Below are 17,686 nucleotides of genomic sequence, written 5' to 3'. Positions count from 1 at the left end.
TGTAGAGGGGGAAAAAATCTACGTTTGAGGACCGGGAGCAGGAACGTTGAGGTACGCGTTTCCCAACGGATATCTAAGAACAACGTCACAAACTGAACATCCGAATCGAGAGAAAGGCAACTCAGGAGCATTCCTACAGGCGACACACTTTGCAGAATCGTCTACCAAGTTCGCGTTATGGAACTCACGCTCTATCAAGTCCCGTGGTACATGTAACGCCCTCTGTGATTTTATTATCACCAACAGAGTAGACACCATGGTTCTGACAGAGACATGGTTGACTGGCAATGAGAGGGATAGTCATTCTCTTGCTATTCTCAAGGAGACATTGCCCCATCTTGATTTTCATCATATTCCCCGTTACAGTGGGAGAGGTGGTGGAGTTGGTGTTCTCCTACATAAAGGATATCATGTAACTAGGAATCCTCTTGAGTACTTTAAGTCCTTTGAATACCTTGATTTGAATGTTTCATCGTCAAAGTTTTGTTCTTTTCGGCTTATTGCGCTGTACCGACCACCTGCTTCTAAAAAGAACAAGACTCCCCTGGGCACATTCTTCAAGGAGTTCTCGTCTTTACTTGAGATACTTCTCTCATCACCTCAGAGACTTATCATTGCAGGAGACTTATCATTGCAGGAGACTTTAACATCCACATTGAGAAGTCGAACAGTGCAGAAGTGTTAAATTTCTTGGATATCACATCACATGCTCGACTCACATCGCAGGTCATACCTTGGACCTTGTCATTTCAAGAGATGATGATTCTTTGGTGTCCTCGGTTACATCGACGCAGAGCTTACCATCAGACCATTCTGCCATTATATGCCGTCTGAATACGCTTAAGCCTAACCCAGTCAAGAGACACATCACAGCAAGGAATCTGAAAGACATCGAAATGGAAAAGTTCTGTCTTGACATCACTTCCTCCAATTTGTACAGTGATGGTACACCGGTTTCTAACCCGCGCTCGCTTCATTTAATGCATCATGAGATACTTTTTTTTTAGAACAAAGCTAAGATGTAGTTAAATATCCATTTATTTGCTAGGATTACCCCGTCAAAACTATTTTTTTAATAAGCTTATAGTGGCCGATGTGGATGAAAATATTTTTCCACTGGATCCGTCCCTGAACAGCAACAAAATTGAGAAGCAGACGATTTTGTGACATAAAATATGATACTATTTGATCGGCATACTTCCGCACTCACAAATTGACCCCAATAACAATAAGAGACAAAACAATATCTACACGATATGAGCCGTGTATCTCTGCAGGGCCCCATCGTACAGAGTTACAACTATGGATGGCCAGGAGCCCCAGCATCTAAAATGCATATTATTTTGTTAAAACCATTTTCTAGATATGCTGTATATTCATACATTCTCTTAAAGATTCAGTGTTATTCTCTTTGTTCCTATAGAGAGATTGTGCAAATTTCCTGTAGAAAAAAATATGGTATAAATATGGATGAATTTCCATACAGTTGCGATTGATTGGATCAATCATAACTGTTTGTAAGACGGGACCCTGGAGTGTTAGGAAGAAACATAAGAAAATGGAATTATAAATAATAATCAATCACAACACCGCCTCTCTCTTCAACTACACATCGATTTTCCAGGATTCAAGTGATCTATCATCTTCTGCGAATCCGCGCAATGTAAATGTTTAAACACGAGCTGCTTCTTTCAACTCCTGGCCTATGACGGCGGACCTGGTATAAACAAAGAAACTCATTATGAAGAGGATGTTATGCAAAGGACAATGACAGTCGCATGTCAGTGAATTCAATAACTACTAGTAACCGATGAATGTCCAACTCTAATAGGGTACATGATGAATCGCTCAACATAATCCACGCTATCATCCTTAAAGGTAATAAAAAGTATCCGGAAAGTATTTCATACGCAGTTTGCGAGGCTATACCTATTATTATAAAGACATTAGTCATTCAAAGAGAATATTCAACTACTTTGCGCTTGGGTTGGCGTGGCGTAGGCCCGTTGTTTTCCTCTGATGTGAGATTTTCGACCAGATTGTTAGATCACTTCTCCTTTTTGATAGGTTTCCGTTCTAGTTTTTTTTTTCTATACCTCGCTATGAGGACCTTTTCATGATGGACATCGGTGCATTACAAAATTATTATTATCATCTTGGCATCATATATGCAGCATGTAGATAACCAATCTGTGAACGGCGCCGTCAATCATGAGTATTTAGTCTCTCCACATGTTACTCCAATAACAGCACAAACTTATTGAGTTGTGTATTTCAAACCTCCTTTTCAAAATTCATTTCAGCTGATGTCTGCATTTTCAGGACACTGATTTCGATCTAATTACTATTTTTATAGTATAAAAATTGTCATTTTTATGATGCATTCACTTTCATTGAGATAAAACATTTGACAATGAGTAGCAAAACGGAAACATGTATCGAGGAATATACTGCTGAATATTTTAGTCTGCACTGTTCTCTTGAATGTTGATGGCCCAAGACCTTACAAACAAGGATCACTACATGGATTTGAGTGTCAAAAAGTTGTTGAAAGCGACGAAATGCATAACTATCTTGTAAAACTAGAACGATGTGAACCACTTTGGCGATGTATTACCTAATACGTTCTTCGCTCTGAGCAACTCCTCGAGCACGCCCACGTAAAGTTTGTATAATTACCTGTCGTTATTAGCAGTGTGTGCGGGAGAGTGTGTATGTGTGTGTGAGAAAGAGAGAGAGAAAGAGAGAGGGAGAAGGTATGCTTCTATCACTTTACAATCTTCCCCCGCATATATATGACCAGAAATGAAATATAAAAGATGAAAAGTGGCTATACGCTCACAATTGAACTTTCTTCGTTCTGCCTGCATGCATGGCATATATCCATCTTCATCTCTTGGGCCAGAGGGACGGGGGAATGTTCACACTTGTCTTCTATCTGTTACATGGAATCGCGGCGGTCTGTGCTACATGTTTTTCATAGATGTTCATACTTTCTGTAGTTATTTGCTTTTCCTTGTTCCAAAGCAAGATAGTGCAGTCATGCAACCTTCAAGTGGTTATCCTCTGGTTCGTATGTTGCTCATTTTAGTACTTGCAGGTGAGTGTTTTACACTATTACACTTTTAAGGAGTTTTTCGCATCGCGACGCAAAACGAATTTAAGAACACAGTAAATGTATTGATAATGCCAGTCAAATGACAAAGAACAGTTAGGATGTCTTTGTAGAAAACTGGTGAACCGGAACGGCAGTTTAGTCCCAAGTTTCGGAGCTGATGAAAAATTGTAGTTTGATATCCGATTTTCGAAAAAGACTTGATTAGTTGCCCTTTGTAATGAAGGGAATTTGACAATATTTTTTCTATGTTCTTAAAACCGTCCTGCGCCGAGGTGCAAAACTTCATATTTTCATTCTTTACAGGAACACTGTGCAAAACCATTTTATCAATTTACCTCACTAGCCCTTCTTTTCAAGGCGCACCTTGTGTTTATTGCAACAACTTATCCAGAAAGAACTGACAAATTTACCTCTTGTTTTAATTTATCTATATTAATCACTGTACGTTTTGATATAAATTGCATTTTATTCAGGATTGTCATTGGCCTACTATACACTATCTTCTAATTACAATCGAGATATATCACTTTAGATATTTACACTTTTATACTTATATGTGGAGGTGCCGTGGCCGAGTGGTCAAGGTGCCTGACTGGACACATGACAGTCCTGGGTTAAATCCTCGGTCATAGCAATCTACCCCAGAGCAAGGTATTTGATCAACAGTGACCTTTGATCCTACTTTAGAAAATGAATGAAATACTCCGAAAACTTTGTTTTGTCCACATGGAAATGATATTAATGTATCTGTGTATTTCTTTAATACGGTATTTAGTACGTATAAAAGAAAATAAAACAGAAGTGCACTTAGTCGAGAGAAAGCTATCAAATATTTTGGATGAGATTTTCAATTTTTTTAAATTTCAGACGTATTTCCCACGAAATCTAATTTTCATTGTAATTTTTGTTTCTGCTTTAATTTCGGTTTATTAACACATTCATGCATGCACAGAGTAATTTTGAGGAAAAAATAGGTAAATCAAGCTATATAGTTTTTGAAAGAACAGCAATAGTAACCGTGTACTAAATTGTCCAAATGGTAGCCAATATGTATAACAGAGTATTTTCAGAAGGGCTCACGTGCCTCTGGGCAATAGTACTGAATTTTACTTTCGCGAGCCCTGGCCCACGGGAAACCATTTACTTTATAATTTTTTTGTATGTTTTTATGGCCAAATAAATAATGATAATAATAAATATAATTGGTTAAAATGGGATTTTATCAATTAAAACTGTGATGCTAAAGTAATTTTTTATTGTGGTTTAACGGGTCGAAGCATAGTCGTTGAATACGGTTTGGTGTGTTTTAAGAAAAAAAACTTGTCAATATTATAATTTGAACAGAACTGACAGATCAGTTTTTATCATTATTATTATTATCATAAATGTTTCTTATTTTGGACTTTTCGGCCAAAAATAGCGTTTACAATTAAACAACTGTATAGGGTTTTGACCTTAAGGCTATACAAACTACAAAAATGATGTTTTTAATGCATTTCTGTAAATTGCTAGTGATGAAGATTGTTATACGCGGAGTTCTTGATAACGTACTGTCTGTTGAAAATTTTGGGAAAATACTCCCATCCGCTTTATAAAGAATATGCCGAAGTGAAGAAGACGATTTATCTCAACAAGCTGTCTTCAAATACTTGAATTCAATAATGAGAATTGCGAAAAATCATAACGCAGCCGTCAGTCAAATGCTGGGTCTCGTATACATATATATTTTTTATTGCATGCGATGAAATATGTCAACCAATATTTCATGAAAATATTATGTAATGTGTTGGCACTGTACTGTACTCTATAATGTGTGACTCCATTTGTTTACTTCGGAGGATTCGGCGTTCACTTTTCTCACACAGGATTGTTTCCGTTGGGGTATGCAAAGCAGTATGTTGATTTAAAAAGGGACCTAAGAAGATTCCCTGCGGTACTACAAAACAATAGATTTAGTGCATGATCAGCATAGTAGTTATCAGAGCCGTACGCTGCCAAGGATATCGAGTCGTTTCATGTATATACATTTATAGAAAAATGAAAACAGCATAACGCTGAAAATCCATTAAAATCGGATGTAAAATATGAAAGTTATGACATTTCAAAGTTTCGCTTATTTATAAGCCTAAGCAGTAGCGTAATAATTCCATCTTTTTGCAGGGATCAGACATGTCGAAGGGGGAAATATCTAAAAGTCTTTGAACTTTTTTATATAAAAATCGTATTTGTGATAGATTTTCCCATATCAATATTCAATAGATGACATCCTTTTCACCCTTTTTTTCTTGGTCTTGAAAAAATGGGGGTCCGTGGCCCCACTAGCTCCCCTCCCCGATCTGTACGCCAGTGAGCCCAATCCGTTCTTTGTTGACGATATATATTCCAGTTTAAGGGGGGGTCCACTAGCGTCTACATAAAGAATGCTAAGGCAAGTATACTGATTTGGAAGCCATATGAAATTTTACTTTGAGCCGAAATGTAGATCAATTATGAAACTACACCTCTAATCCTCTATCAGTAGAAAAAAAATTGTTTTTACTCATTTAGCTGTGCTTCCTCATTTATCAAAAGAAAAAAATATATATATCATTTTTTACGCAAACGTAGGTAGAGGGTAGAGTTACAAGACAGAATCGTCAGTCATAACTTTCACACATCGCTCGCTTAAACGACAATGTAAATAATTCCCATTGACGAATCCAGGTGCCAAAACATAGTCAAATTTTTTTTAAAGATACACTGACCATTAAAAAAAAAGATTTTGCTCTGTCCGCCATATCTTACCCCCGCCCCTTCATGCTTGGTTCATTAAGCCACTATTTGATACCATAACATGAATATATCTGTGGCCCAAACAAAAATATGAACTTTTCATTATAGGAAGTGGTGATGTGGCACAACTACATAAATCAATACAATCCACAGATATATTGTTTAAAAATTCAGTTTCTTAAAATGCTCGCGGTAAGGTTGAGCAGGGCTGGGTTGGAAGATAATTGTTGGAACCGAAACCTAAGGCCGGTATTCTAAAGTCGGATTTAATTCAAACTCCGGTTTAAAATAAGTTGTGGTTTAACTACGGATAGCCAATACTGCCATAAATCTCTTCAACAGTATTATTAAAAAATACAAGGTTATTTTTCTCTTAAATTATTTTCAACTGTTTCGAAAAGATCAATAAGATAGCTTTATTAACCATTCACGAGTTAGGAAAGAGCACAGAAAACACAAGAAACATACAATGTAGGGAAAATTTTGACATTTTTTTTAGCTTTCCACAATTTAAGCACATAGTTAGACCATGATCTAAGTTAAACCTGACGTCAGAATACGAACCTAAGTGTTAACGTCCGCAATCAAAATGTCTAGCGACTTGTAAATACAGGAATTATCTTAGTATGAAAAGTGCTACGTAATTAACTTGGATTTTCATCTTCAGATTAACTTACCATCATGTTTTAAGCAAAAAAAGATAACGCAATATTTCAACAGCAAAAAAAAGGAGAGATAAATAAACGATGTGACAACTGCTTCACGACATTTGGTCTGAAGATGTAATTATGCTTTTAAAAAATATTCCCAATGGTTGACAGATATTCAATATGATTTACGAAGAAAAATAGTTGCCTGAAGGAAAGGGGAGCCGACGACGAAATGTCTCACAATGCAGAATGAGACGATGGAAGTAGTTATCTATGACGTATGGAACACTCCCGAGAGCATTAAAAAAATATATAAGTAACCTTTCCTGCAAAAAAGAATATTCAAAAGATTTTTTTTTTCATTATTTGAAGATTAATTTAAAGTTAAAGAGAGGCATATCGCGTAAAATTGAAAACTGGGGACCGTTTCATCAACATTTTTGTCCGACAAGTTGTCAGATCTGACATCTTTCCTTGATTATGATTGGCCGAGAGGCACTGTTCCTATGGTAACTGTCGGATAAAATGGGACTTGCCGGAAAAAACGTCCGACAAGTCCTTTCATGAAACGCTCCCCCGGTCGGATGACACGATATTTTCTCCTGTGACGTTGGCTCCGGTCTTAATATCTCAGAGGGTACAGGGTTAGAATTAGAATTTTTAGTTCAGAATAATGCAACGACAAGGATTGGGTTTATTTAGTTTTATAGGTTAGGCTTTATGTTTGGCTTAAAGTGCCGATTTTCCTTCGGAGCAAGTGTCGCCGGAGCAAATATCATGGGACCGATAATCGCATTTGAATGGTACCCTGGTGGTAAGTGTTACTGTTATCATTGGATACTATCATTATATATATATACATACATTTCTTTTTAAGTTTCTATTAAATATACCATCAGAAAACACCATAATATTTACAAAGAACTTACAAGATTGAAACATTGGATACAATGGACAAAATGAAATTACAAACACATATGACAAAGCAGTTGTAACCATTGTAAATGGGTTATCTACGCAACCGCTGTTTTATTGAGACAAGGATAATGAGTGGACTGTGTATCAGTGTTATAAAAAGGATAATGTGGGGACCTACTGTGCGTCAGTCGGGACGAGGATTATTCAGGTACACACTAAGTGTGAGTGCCTTGACTAAGATAATGTGCGGACCCAATGTTGTGACTTCGATAATGACATGAGGACCCATGTGAAAAAAGTTGTGACTAAGATAATGTGAATACACTCTGTGTATTACTAATAGGATAATGTTGGGATCCAGTCTGCATAAGCTTTGAGTAGGATAATGTGAGGACCCATTGTGTATCATTTTGCTAGCGTTGGTAGCCGCTGTATATGTATTATGGTTTGATTATTTTGTGTGTACCCATATGCAGCATTTGCAACAAGAGCTTTGTAACTTAAGCCATCAACTACAACTATGATGTGAGGACCCATTGTGCACCAGCTGTGCCTGGAGTGATGTGGGGTTTCGCAGTCTCTGAATTGTGCTTAGGATGTGGGTACCCATGTGTATCATAGTACTCATCAAAGCCTGATGGCCTATTCTGTATCACTCGTAAATAGAAAAATGCGGATACTCACTGTATGTTAATTGTGGTTAGGATGAAGTGTGGACCCCTGTTGTTTCCAGTTTCGACTATAATTCGAGTGTCCCCTTTTTAATATTCGCAACTAGTATAATGTGAGACTCAATTTGTGCATCAGCTGTGACATGGGGACCCGTATATAAAAGTTATCATTAAGATAATGTGGGTACACACTCTGTTGGAGTTATAGGACGATGTGGTACCTTTGTGTATCAATTACTGTAAGTAGGATAGTGTGGGAACCCATTGTGTATCAGTCGTCACTAGGATAATAAGGGTACCCGCTGTATGTAGGTTGTGACTAACCTTGGATGATTTGGGTACCGAATGTCGTGTCAGTCATAACCCATGGCTTCCCGTTATGTATCAGACATGACTAAGATAATGTGCATAGGAATGCCAAATCACCTTCGGTCAAGTTGTATAAATACAACCGTTATACGTCAACTCCGCGCAGCGGTTATTGACCAGAATGTAATATTCATCGCGAGCGTCCTCCATCACATGTGAAACCTAACATGACTTATCATCGCTCATGCTCATCGCTTTTCATGTCATATCTTTGTACCCCCATTACACCAACTCTACGTCCATGCGGTTCTCGGTAAGTCAAAGAAATATGCCCTTGACTGCTACAGCGTACTGAGAGCGTAACAAGAACTGTTATTGACATGGTATATAGTCTGCATGATCTCGGGAGACCCATTTTCCACTACGTGGACTTTGGACGTGATGAGTAATGTAATGACGCAGTGAACTTTCTTCGGACAACTACATCGATATAGCATAGACGTAGCGGACACGAAAAGAACGTAGCAACACCTCTGTCCATGTCTATTACGCGACCTACTACTACTACCCACCTAAATGATCATTATACTCGCAATCTGCTCGGACTTGGCGAGGACGTAGCGGGAACCGTTTCGACTCCTCAAGGACCGCGTCTGCGCAGAATAATAAACTCAGTGGGAACACCACCAACGCAACATGAACCTAGCCAGGTCGTGGCGCAGACGTTGTTGCATACACGGGACGATTTTACAATTCTAGGCATTTTTTTTCTCAATGTATACGACGTAGAAGGAACTTCCCCCAGTGTAAAGGGGGTATAACATGACAGGTTTCTTTTATTTAAGTTATCACTAATGTATTCTGTGTTACCTCCATTAGGACCGTACAGTTTGGTCAGAGGGAGTTCTGCTTCTGATGCACAAGAATCTATGTCTTCGGGGTCTGATGTCCGTTATTCAACTACACAGAAACAGGTCGGTTTGAGAACAAAGGAAGTCCCAAGTTGAGTTGAAAATGATGTGAGGATGATGATGATTTTAAGGGCAAAAACAATTACCATATAGGGCTTATACAGTAATAACAGTAAACTAATAAAGTAATTAATAATATCAACAACAGCAACAATTATACTGATGATAATACTTATTATAAAGATGCTTATATTAATCATAATAATTGTTAAGAAATAATAGCAATGCTACTGATACAAATGATATTCCTTTCATAAAAGAAATATCATCATATCATATCCTATTTCATTTTTGGTCGCAAGTATGAAGACCAATTGTATGTAGTTCAGTCTACCCTCACCATCACGAGCCTCTCACTCATGTTTTTTCATGACAATAAATTGTATTGTTTTGTCAAATACTGCATATCATAGGATCTAACCTATGAATTCTTTTTCTGACAAACTACCTTTACAGAGGAAAAACTCTGAAGACGACGGCGTTCCGTTTAGTTCAACATCGACAAGTAGTGATCAAACTTCAGGTTTTCCTTCAACAGTAGAACGCTCCTATAAAATTAACAGTGTTTTTGCCAATCGAATAGCCGAACTGAAAAACAATTTAGAGCGCCATCTTGAGACCACAACGAATCTCCTTGTTGCACTACAAAGTATTGATATCGAGGAGCTAGAAGATAACCAGCGATTCATAAAATGTGCCACGAAATTTTTGCCTTCCTTCAGTAAGTACTTCTGAGTCTTACATTCCAGTTTGAATGCTTCCCAGGGAGTGCATATATTCATCTTTAAATTCATTTAAATACAATCTTTAAAAGCATCTCAGGTCGATTGATAATTAAGGTTTACGATGGCACCCTCTTCTTTGTAAAATCTATGTATTTGAATGTTTGAATACCATTGAACTAATCTCTCTGATTTAGCAATGTTTATAATTGATGTCTTCGCAATTCTGCTTGTGTTGCATTTTTTTTTTGCATATGTTATGTTATTTTGAATGTTTTTATCTGTAAATATTTTCTGTTTTTACATTCTTGTGTTTAGGGGCCCCATGGGAGGTCAACTGTTGTCGAATGGGCTACCCCTTATTGATTAAACAATAAACAATATTATTACACATACCCTTACCCCAATCCCCGAACCAGGACCCGATGACGGGGATTATATCATATTTTGAAAGTGATTAGAGACGTTATTTAGACGCACTAAGCGTTGTATAAAAACAATTATTATTATTACTATCATTGTTATTTTTTACTATTATTACCACTGATATTATCAATAGTAATAATAAGATCAATATCTTCTGAATAGGCCAAATCTGTTTGAGATCCATCAAGTTTTCAACAAGAATCAAACGGGGGAGGGAAAAAGTAGTCAAAGAATGAAACAACAAACTTAGCCTCGTGATAAATTAATGAGAATTGTAAACCTACCCGATCATGCCAATTGCTGTCTTCCTATATAAATGGTAATAATGGTATTTTCCACGTTCTGGCACGTAATGGCACATTGAAAAGAATGACATGAAGTCAACCAATTCTATAGGTAGTGATTTTTATCACCACGCCGCTGTACTTTTTGCTTGTACCCCGTGTCCTTCGAAAGCCGCCAAAATAGACATGAAATGAGATTTTAATAATAAATGAACATGGAAGTACACACTATGCATGTCATGAAAGCCGTGAGAGATAAACCGATTATTGTGATAAATTTTATAAATAATATTCAGTGACATATTTAGAATAAAAAATGAGTGTGGAGTTGTTTTTGCTGTTTTCCCCAACACAATTAAGACGAGAGGGCGACATAGTGGGACAAGGGCCTCTTAATGACGCACATCAGTAATCATTCCTTATTCAATTTGAAATAAATAAATTATCACATGCGTGAAGTTTGCAACCACTCTTGCGCTCTAAAGAAAAAGGTTTTCAACCACTCTTACACTCGAAATTAAAAGGTTTATCCAATATTGGGTGGAATGGGGACATGCATGTACGTTGGGTAAAAAGATCCTAAATGTTTTGTAAATTTTACGCAATGTTGTGTTGAAATTTACCCTTCAAACATGCATTTTGTCCAATATTGAAAGAAAAAAAATAAATCAGAGTCATTCGTCGTTTATTTATGATTTAAATTATATTACTAACCAAAACACTTGACTTACACAAATCATGCAAATTGTCTGTTGTTCAATTTCGACAAGTTTTCACAATGTGACGAAATTGCAACAACAGAAAAGGTGAATTTAAGTCCTTTTTTTTATTCCACCAGGTTACAGTCGACAGTTAAATGAAGACAACGAAAGACAAAATGAAACAACAAATTCGACTGCATTACCGACCTCTAATTCACATGAAAACCATTCACTTTGTTCAAGTCAAACTTGTCGACATGAAGAACCGCGAATAGACATCCATAACAATTTCACATCCACTACACAGAGCACAACACAACGGGATCAAAATCAAACAACAATGGCATCGAATGTTTCTTCTCCTACTACTTCAACGATTACGACGGCGCCAAGTGCAACGAGATCGGAGCAATTTTTTCCGCCTCGGCCAAATTTCCCCGCACGTCCGGACTTTCCACCACGTCCAAATTTTCCTCCTCGTCCAAATTTTCCCCCGCGACCTAATTTCCCACCCGAAGGACGGAGTTCTCCTCTTACAAACGTCGAAAAGGATAATTTGGAAAAAATAGGAGATACACCAGTTCGCGCAGAAGGTATGTGTATCTTTATTATTATAATTATCAAATTATTATAGTTACACAGCAAAAACTGCGGTGTTAACCGGTGTATAGGACCACACCAATTATTTTACACCGGTGTTAAATGGTGGTGTTAGTTTTACACCTATAGGTGTTATTGCAACACCTTTTGTTGTTACATTTACACCTTTTGGTGTTATGTTTAATCTCTAGGGTGTAATTTTAACACCTCAAGGTGTGGTCCTCTATTAACACCAATTGATGTCAGTTTTAACACCGCAGTTTTTACAGTGTATGATTATATTATTATTACTATTATTCATTTATTTCTTTATTTTTAGTATAGTCACCCCTAACCAAAAGGAGAATAAAACAAATAACCAGAATAACTCAGTAAAACCATCCAAGTGTGGACATACAACATTAATTTCATAACAAAATATTATTTTTAAAAAATCGATCAGGTAACTACACGATATTACTTCTTAATTTATTTACGCACCTTGACCACTCGCCAGAGTAGATTTGGCGCTTATAAGTCACAAGTATTATTACTATCATTATTATTATAAGTAGTAGAAGTATATCATTATTATCACAATTATGTATATATCTGTGAAAAAAATTTAGAAGAGTTTTTAGACATGATCAACAAATACTGAACAGATTTCTATAAATGACCCGCTATAGGCACGAGTCTCTGCGTAGGCTCTTAAATCGATACGCTGATATATATATATATATATATTTTTTTTTTTTTTTGGGGGGGCGCAGTCAAATGTATTGCTGTACACATGCGTGACCAAATTATTTCCAAATACCCCATAAACGAGTTTTTCTCTGTATGCAAAATAATCCCCTAAACAAGGTTTTCGCGGGCTTCATTTACACATTTTGGCCCCGAAACAAGTTGTTGCCAAATTATGACCCCTAAACAAATCGTGTCTACTGGCTAACAATAACCGTTTCCCCTTTCCCAGTGGCGTTGCTTATACCATCGGGAAGAACACGAACGCTTTTGGAGAAACGAGGAAAAAGCCCTGGGGAAAAAAGCTTGGGGAAAAAACACCCTAAACACGTTTGGCGAGTCTTTAAAAAAATACCCTAAATACACCCCGCGATCGACCAGTCTTAAAAACCACCCTTTTTAAAAACGTATGTTTTTGATACCCTTAACGAGTGCACGCGCAGTCCGCATCCAAAACTGAAAACACCCCTTTAACACGCTTAAACGCGTTTTGGGGGTCACGAATATGTACAGCAATATATTTGACACTGCTGGAAACGATTTGATGGAAAAGGATGGAACACATTTCGCAGGGCCGACACATATCCTTATGTTTATGTATTAAATTCACAGATTATCACCAAAGAATTTGATGATATTTAGGACGTAAATGAAATTCTATTCATACGCTATCCATGAGAATTGCCGTTTTTATCTCACCTGCATAGCAGAGTGAGACTATAGGCGCCGCTTTTCCGACGGCGGCGGCGTTGGCGTCAACACCAAATCTTAACCGAAGGTTAAGTTTTTGAAATGACATCATAACTTAGAAAGTATATGGACCTAGTTCATGAAACTTGGCCATACGGTTAATCAAGTATTACTGAACATCCCATTAGAGTTTCATGTCACATGACCAAGGTCAAAGGTCATTTAGGGTCAATGAACTTAGACCATATTGGGGGAATCAACATCAAAATCTTAACCTAGGTTTAAGTTCTTGAAATGTCATCATAACTTAGAAAATACATGGACCTAGTTCATGAAACTTTGACATAAGATTAATCAAGTATCACTAAATATTCTGCATGAGTTTCACGTCACGTGACTAAGGTCAAAGGTCATTTAGGGTCAATGAACTTTGGCCGAATTGGGGGTATCTGTTGAATTACCATCATAACTTTGAAAGTTTATAGATCTGATTCATGAAACTTGGACATAGTAGTAATCAAGTATCATTGAGCATCCTGTGCAACTTTCAGGTCAGATGATTAAGGTCAAAGGTCATTTAGGGTCAATGAACTTTGGCCACAATGGGGTATCTGTTGAATTTCAATAACTCTGAAAGTTTATGGATCTGACTCATGAAACTTGGACATAAGAATAATCAAGTATCACTAAACATCCTTAGCAAGATTTCAGGTCATATGATCAAGGTCAAAGGTCATGTAAGGTCAATGAACTTTGGCCACGTTGGGGGTATTTGTTGAATTACCATCATATCTCTGTAAGAGTATTGGTCTAGTTCATAAAACGTGGAAGTAAGAGTAACCAAGTGTCACTGAACATCTTGTGCGAGTTATAGTAAATTCCAGTCAGCACTGCTGCTATATTGAATCGCGTGGTGCAGGTGAGACCGCCAGAGACATTCCACTTGCATAAGTAACGTTTTAACCATTTCCCCCATGGCCGAAGGCCAATCGTACCCGAAAAAATATTTGACAAGCAAAAAAAAAAAAAGGTCTTCAAGCACGTCAGGGGGGGGCAGGGATATGTCTTTTGTATGGGTTGTGACTCGTCAGGGGGGCAGACTGCCCCCCTCCCCCCCCGTAGGTACGCTAGTGGCTGAAGGTTCAGTGTGCGTAAAACGATATGATTTGTCCCCAGATTAGATCGATTGACGTGATTGACACGAATTCACTCAATGATTCATAAATTTCTTTTCTGCACAAAGCTTATCAGTTGATTAGCTTGCCTTAATTCTATGATTCAATGCATGCATGGGCGGAAATCCTAGGGGGGACAGGGGGGACGTGTCCCCCCTACTCGAAATAGTAGGGGGGACACAATATCAAATGTCCCCCCTACTATTTGGGTCTTTGGTGATGCTGAGAAATATATCACACAAAATGGGAATAAAAAGTGCGTTTTGGGACGAGATGACCTTTTTTTTTTGCTTGTCAAATATATTTTCGTCGAACTGACCTTAAATTTTAGGTAATAGCCTTTTTTTTTGCTTGTCAAATTGTCCAGACCCTTGTCCCCCTACCTTTTGGGAGAGATTTCCGCCCCTGAATGCATGTGTTGTCTATTGTGATAATCATTTGTAAGAATTATCCCCGTGAATAGATTTATTTTACATTCAGGAAAAATAGAGTATAATTTCTAAATCGACCTTTTCCCCTCTCTTCTTTGACAGAGTCACTCAAAGTTTTCCGGGAGCATTTGTCTATCGAGGACTACATGAGATTAATGGAAAATCGACCTCAGTTACCCCCATCCTCAGGTTTACAAACACCCCCCTTTAGAGGTAAAAGAAAACAACGATCATTGTCAAAATCATGCGGCTCGTATAAGGGTTGCCTTCACATCTTAACCTCATTAAAAGAATGGAAAAAGTAGACTTTTCACCTTCAGCATACCTCGAAATTGATATATTTAAAGAATCTAGCCAATAATATCTACTTCTATCATATTTTATGTTAAATCTTATGAAACATATTTTTACTCCTTAGTCAAGATTATATTTTTGATGAAGATGATTCGGCTTTGTGAATTGTGTATTTTGTATATTGGTAAACTATTATATATATTTATTAACTGAATCGCATCTGTGATACGAATTCTCACGTTATGTGTTTTGTTGTTGTTGTTGTTGTTTTGGAGAGAAAAGGGCAAACAATTGAAACGTGCCACGTACCCTATGAGAGTATACTGATCGACATACAAAATTTAATTTTGAAAGATTGCTTGCCACATATTTTTTACAATGTTGTCAATCTTCATATGTATAAAATTTTCCATGCTCATAGGAATTTAGGAAATGTGAAAATATTACATGGAAGACATATTATTTTGTTTTTCTTCATGAATAAAACATATCGTTCCAACCGCTGAGCCAAGAATAGATATTGTAGTCGTGTTTTTGTTTAGGAGCTACACTGGTATACGCTTCGTGAAAAGGACTGGTCGGATACCCTATCCGATAAAGTCGCTTCTATCCGTTAGACGATCGTTATTCCAATAACACAAATTATTGCATAATATCAAGACGTTCGTTTATCCGAAATTTCGTGCTATTATTCCGAAAGTTCTTTCAGCCGGAAAATATAGGAGAGTTATTCTTAGGTTCGATAGTCCGTAAATAATAAAAATGAAGTTGTTAATACGAATTGTAATCAATAAATTATCGGAACCGTACTTTTTTTCGGACAATCGAGGCTTAAGAATAGCGAACCAAATTTTTAGATCAAAGACACTTTGGCTATTTTTGCAAACTCTGGAATCAATCCCATTTCAATTCTTGTGATAAATTTTAAGTATTTGATTTGACTGACGTTGATAAAACCTTTGTAAATTATACCATGTTGATTGCAATTTCAACTTCCTTGCATAATTATGTTCAATACAGTAAGCCTATATTTTATTCGTCTAGAGAAAATGTAATTTAGACAAACACATGTCGTTGCAGCTTATACATCACCTTTGTTGCACTTCATGTAGAATGAAACTAGAACCTATCTTTCTACATAATATTGTATAGATATGTACATATTTTTTTTCGTATCACAAATTACATCATCATTAATATATTATCTATTATCATTATTTTAAAATCATCATCATTAGTGTACTGTTTGATTATTATCCACTTAAAGTGTTAATGTTAATAGAGATGTGCTCCTTTATTGGTTGTGGGTGAGCGTATCTCTTATAGATCATAATTATGCTTGTTGAGGAGAATATGCTGACGGTTGCATTTTCATTGGCTTAAAACCTGGTTGTTGCATCCTCAACCCCCCCCCCCCCCCCCGATTAAGTTTCAACCCAAATTTCAGGGGACACAAGCCCATTGCATACTATCTCACCAGTTTCTGTATTATCAAAAATAATAAAATGATCATTTAAATGCCAAAGACGGAAATTGTTTGTACCAATGTAACACTTTTAACAAGAAAATAATCCGATCCTGCGTAATTTACAGTACTCGAATCACCGATGGTCTCATCCAGTCGGATAACCGCTTATCCGACGTTTCTTGTAAACGCTCGTTCTGGGATGACTGTATTAATTTGGCTTTTGCCATCACGTCGAGTAATCGCGTAACCCGACCATTCATGAAAAACGGTACCCCCATATTTCCTGAAACGGCAGGTCCAGTTTACCCGACCTTTTGTATATTTTTCTAATAATTTCCACAAAACATTGGCTAAAATGGATCCGATCTTTTGGGAATTTAAGGGGACCTTTCCTCGAATAGTCGGGTTACGCGATCGCCCGAACAAACGCGATGAGCCGATGTGATGGCACAAGCCATTAATTGGACCTATATTGACCCCCCCCCCCTTCCCCTCGACCTGGGAATGAAATGAGTATCAAATATTGCTTACAAAAATTATCTCCTAAAAAGGCGAAGTGAGATTCCCAATACAAGGTTTGAAAAATGCTATTTGATGTAGTTCTTTTTTTTCCCCCTTTCATGTTACAGTCGACAAAACCCACAAACTGTTGTTGGCTAATAATGAAACGATTTCACACACCTTTTCCTATTGCATTAAAATCCTTTATCTGAGAAAGCTCCGGTGATAAAAAAAAACTCAGGTTAGTCGAGATTATGCT

At 37.1% G+C, this 17,686-nt stretch overlaps 1 protein-coding gene across 2 annotated transcripts; it reads left to right on the top strand.

Moving 5' to 3' along the window:
* Positions 1 to 1,512: 1,512 nt before the first annotated feature.
* LOC121418452 lies at positions 1,513 to 16,659 on the top strand. Of its 2 annotated transcripts, none has more exons than XM_041612338.1 (5): positions 1,513 to 1,878; positions 9,318 to 9,412; positions 9,866 to 10,130; positions 11,680 to 12,135; positions 15,267 to 16,659. In XM_041612338.1, the coding sequence occupies exons 1-5, from the start codon at positions 1,815 to 1,817 to the stop codon at positions 15,467 to 15,469; spliced, it is 1,083 nt and encodes a 360-aa protein (XP_041468272.1). In that variant the 5' UTR covers positions 1,513 to 1,814; the 3' UTR covers positions 15,470 to 16,659. The 2 variants fall into 2 exon arrangements, with proteins under 2 accessions (XP_041468272.1, XP_041468271.1); XM_041612337.1 differs by having other exon boundaries at positions 1,513 to 3,100.
* Positions 16,660 to 17,686: the final 1,027 nt, after the last annotated feature.

This window comes from Lytechinus variegatus, chromosome 7, assembly GCF_018143015.1.
Source record: "Lytechinus variegatus isolate NC3 chromosome 7, Lvar_3.0, whole genome shotgun sequence".
Taxonomy (NCBI): Eukaryota; Metazoa; Echinodermata; class Echinoidea; order Temnopleuroida; family Toxopneustidae; genus Lytechinus; species Lytechinus variegatus.
This window is presented reverse-complemented; position numbering and strand designations above follow the sequence as displayed.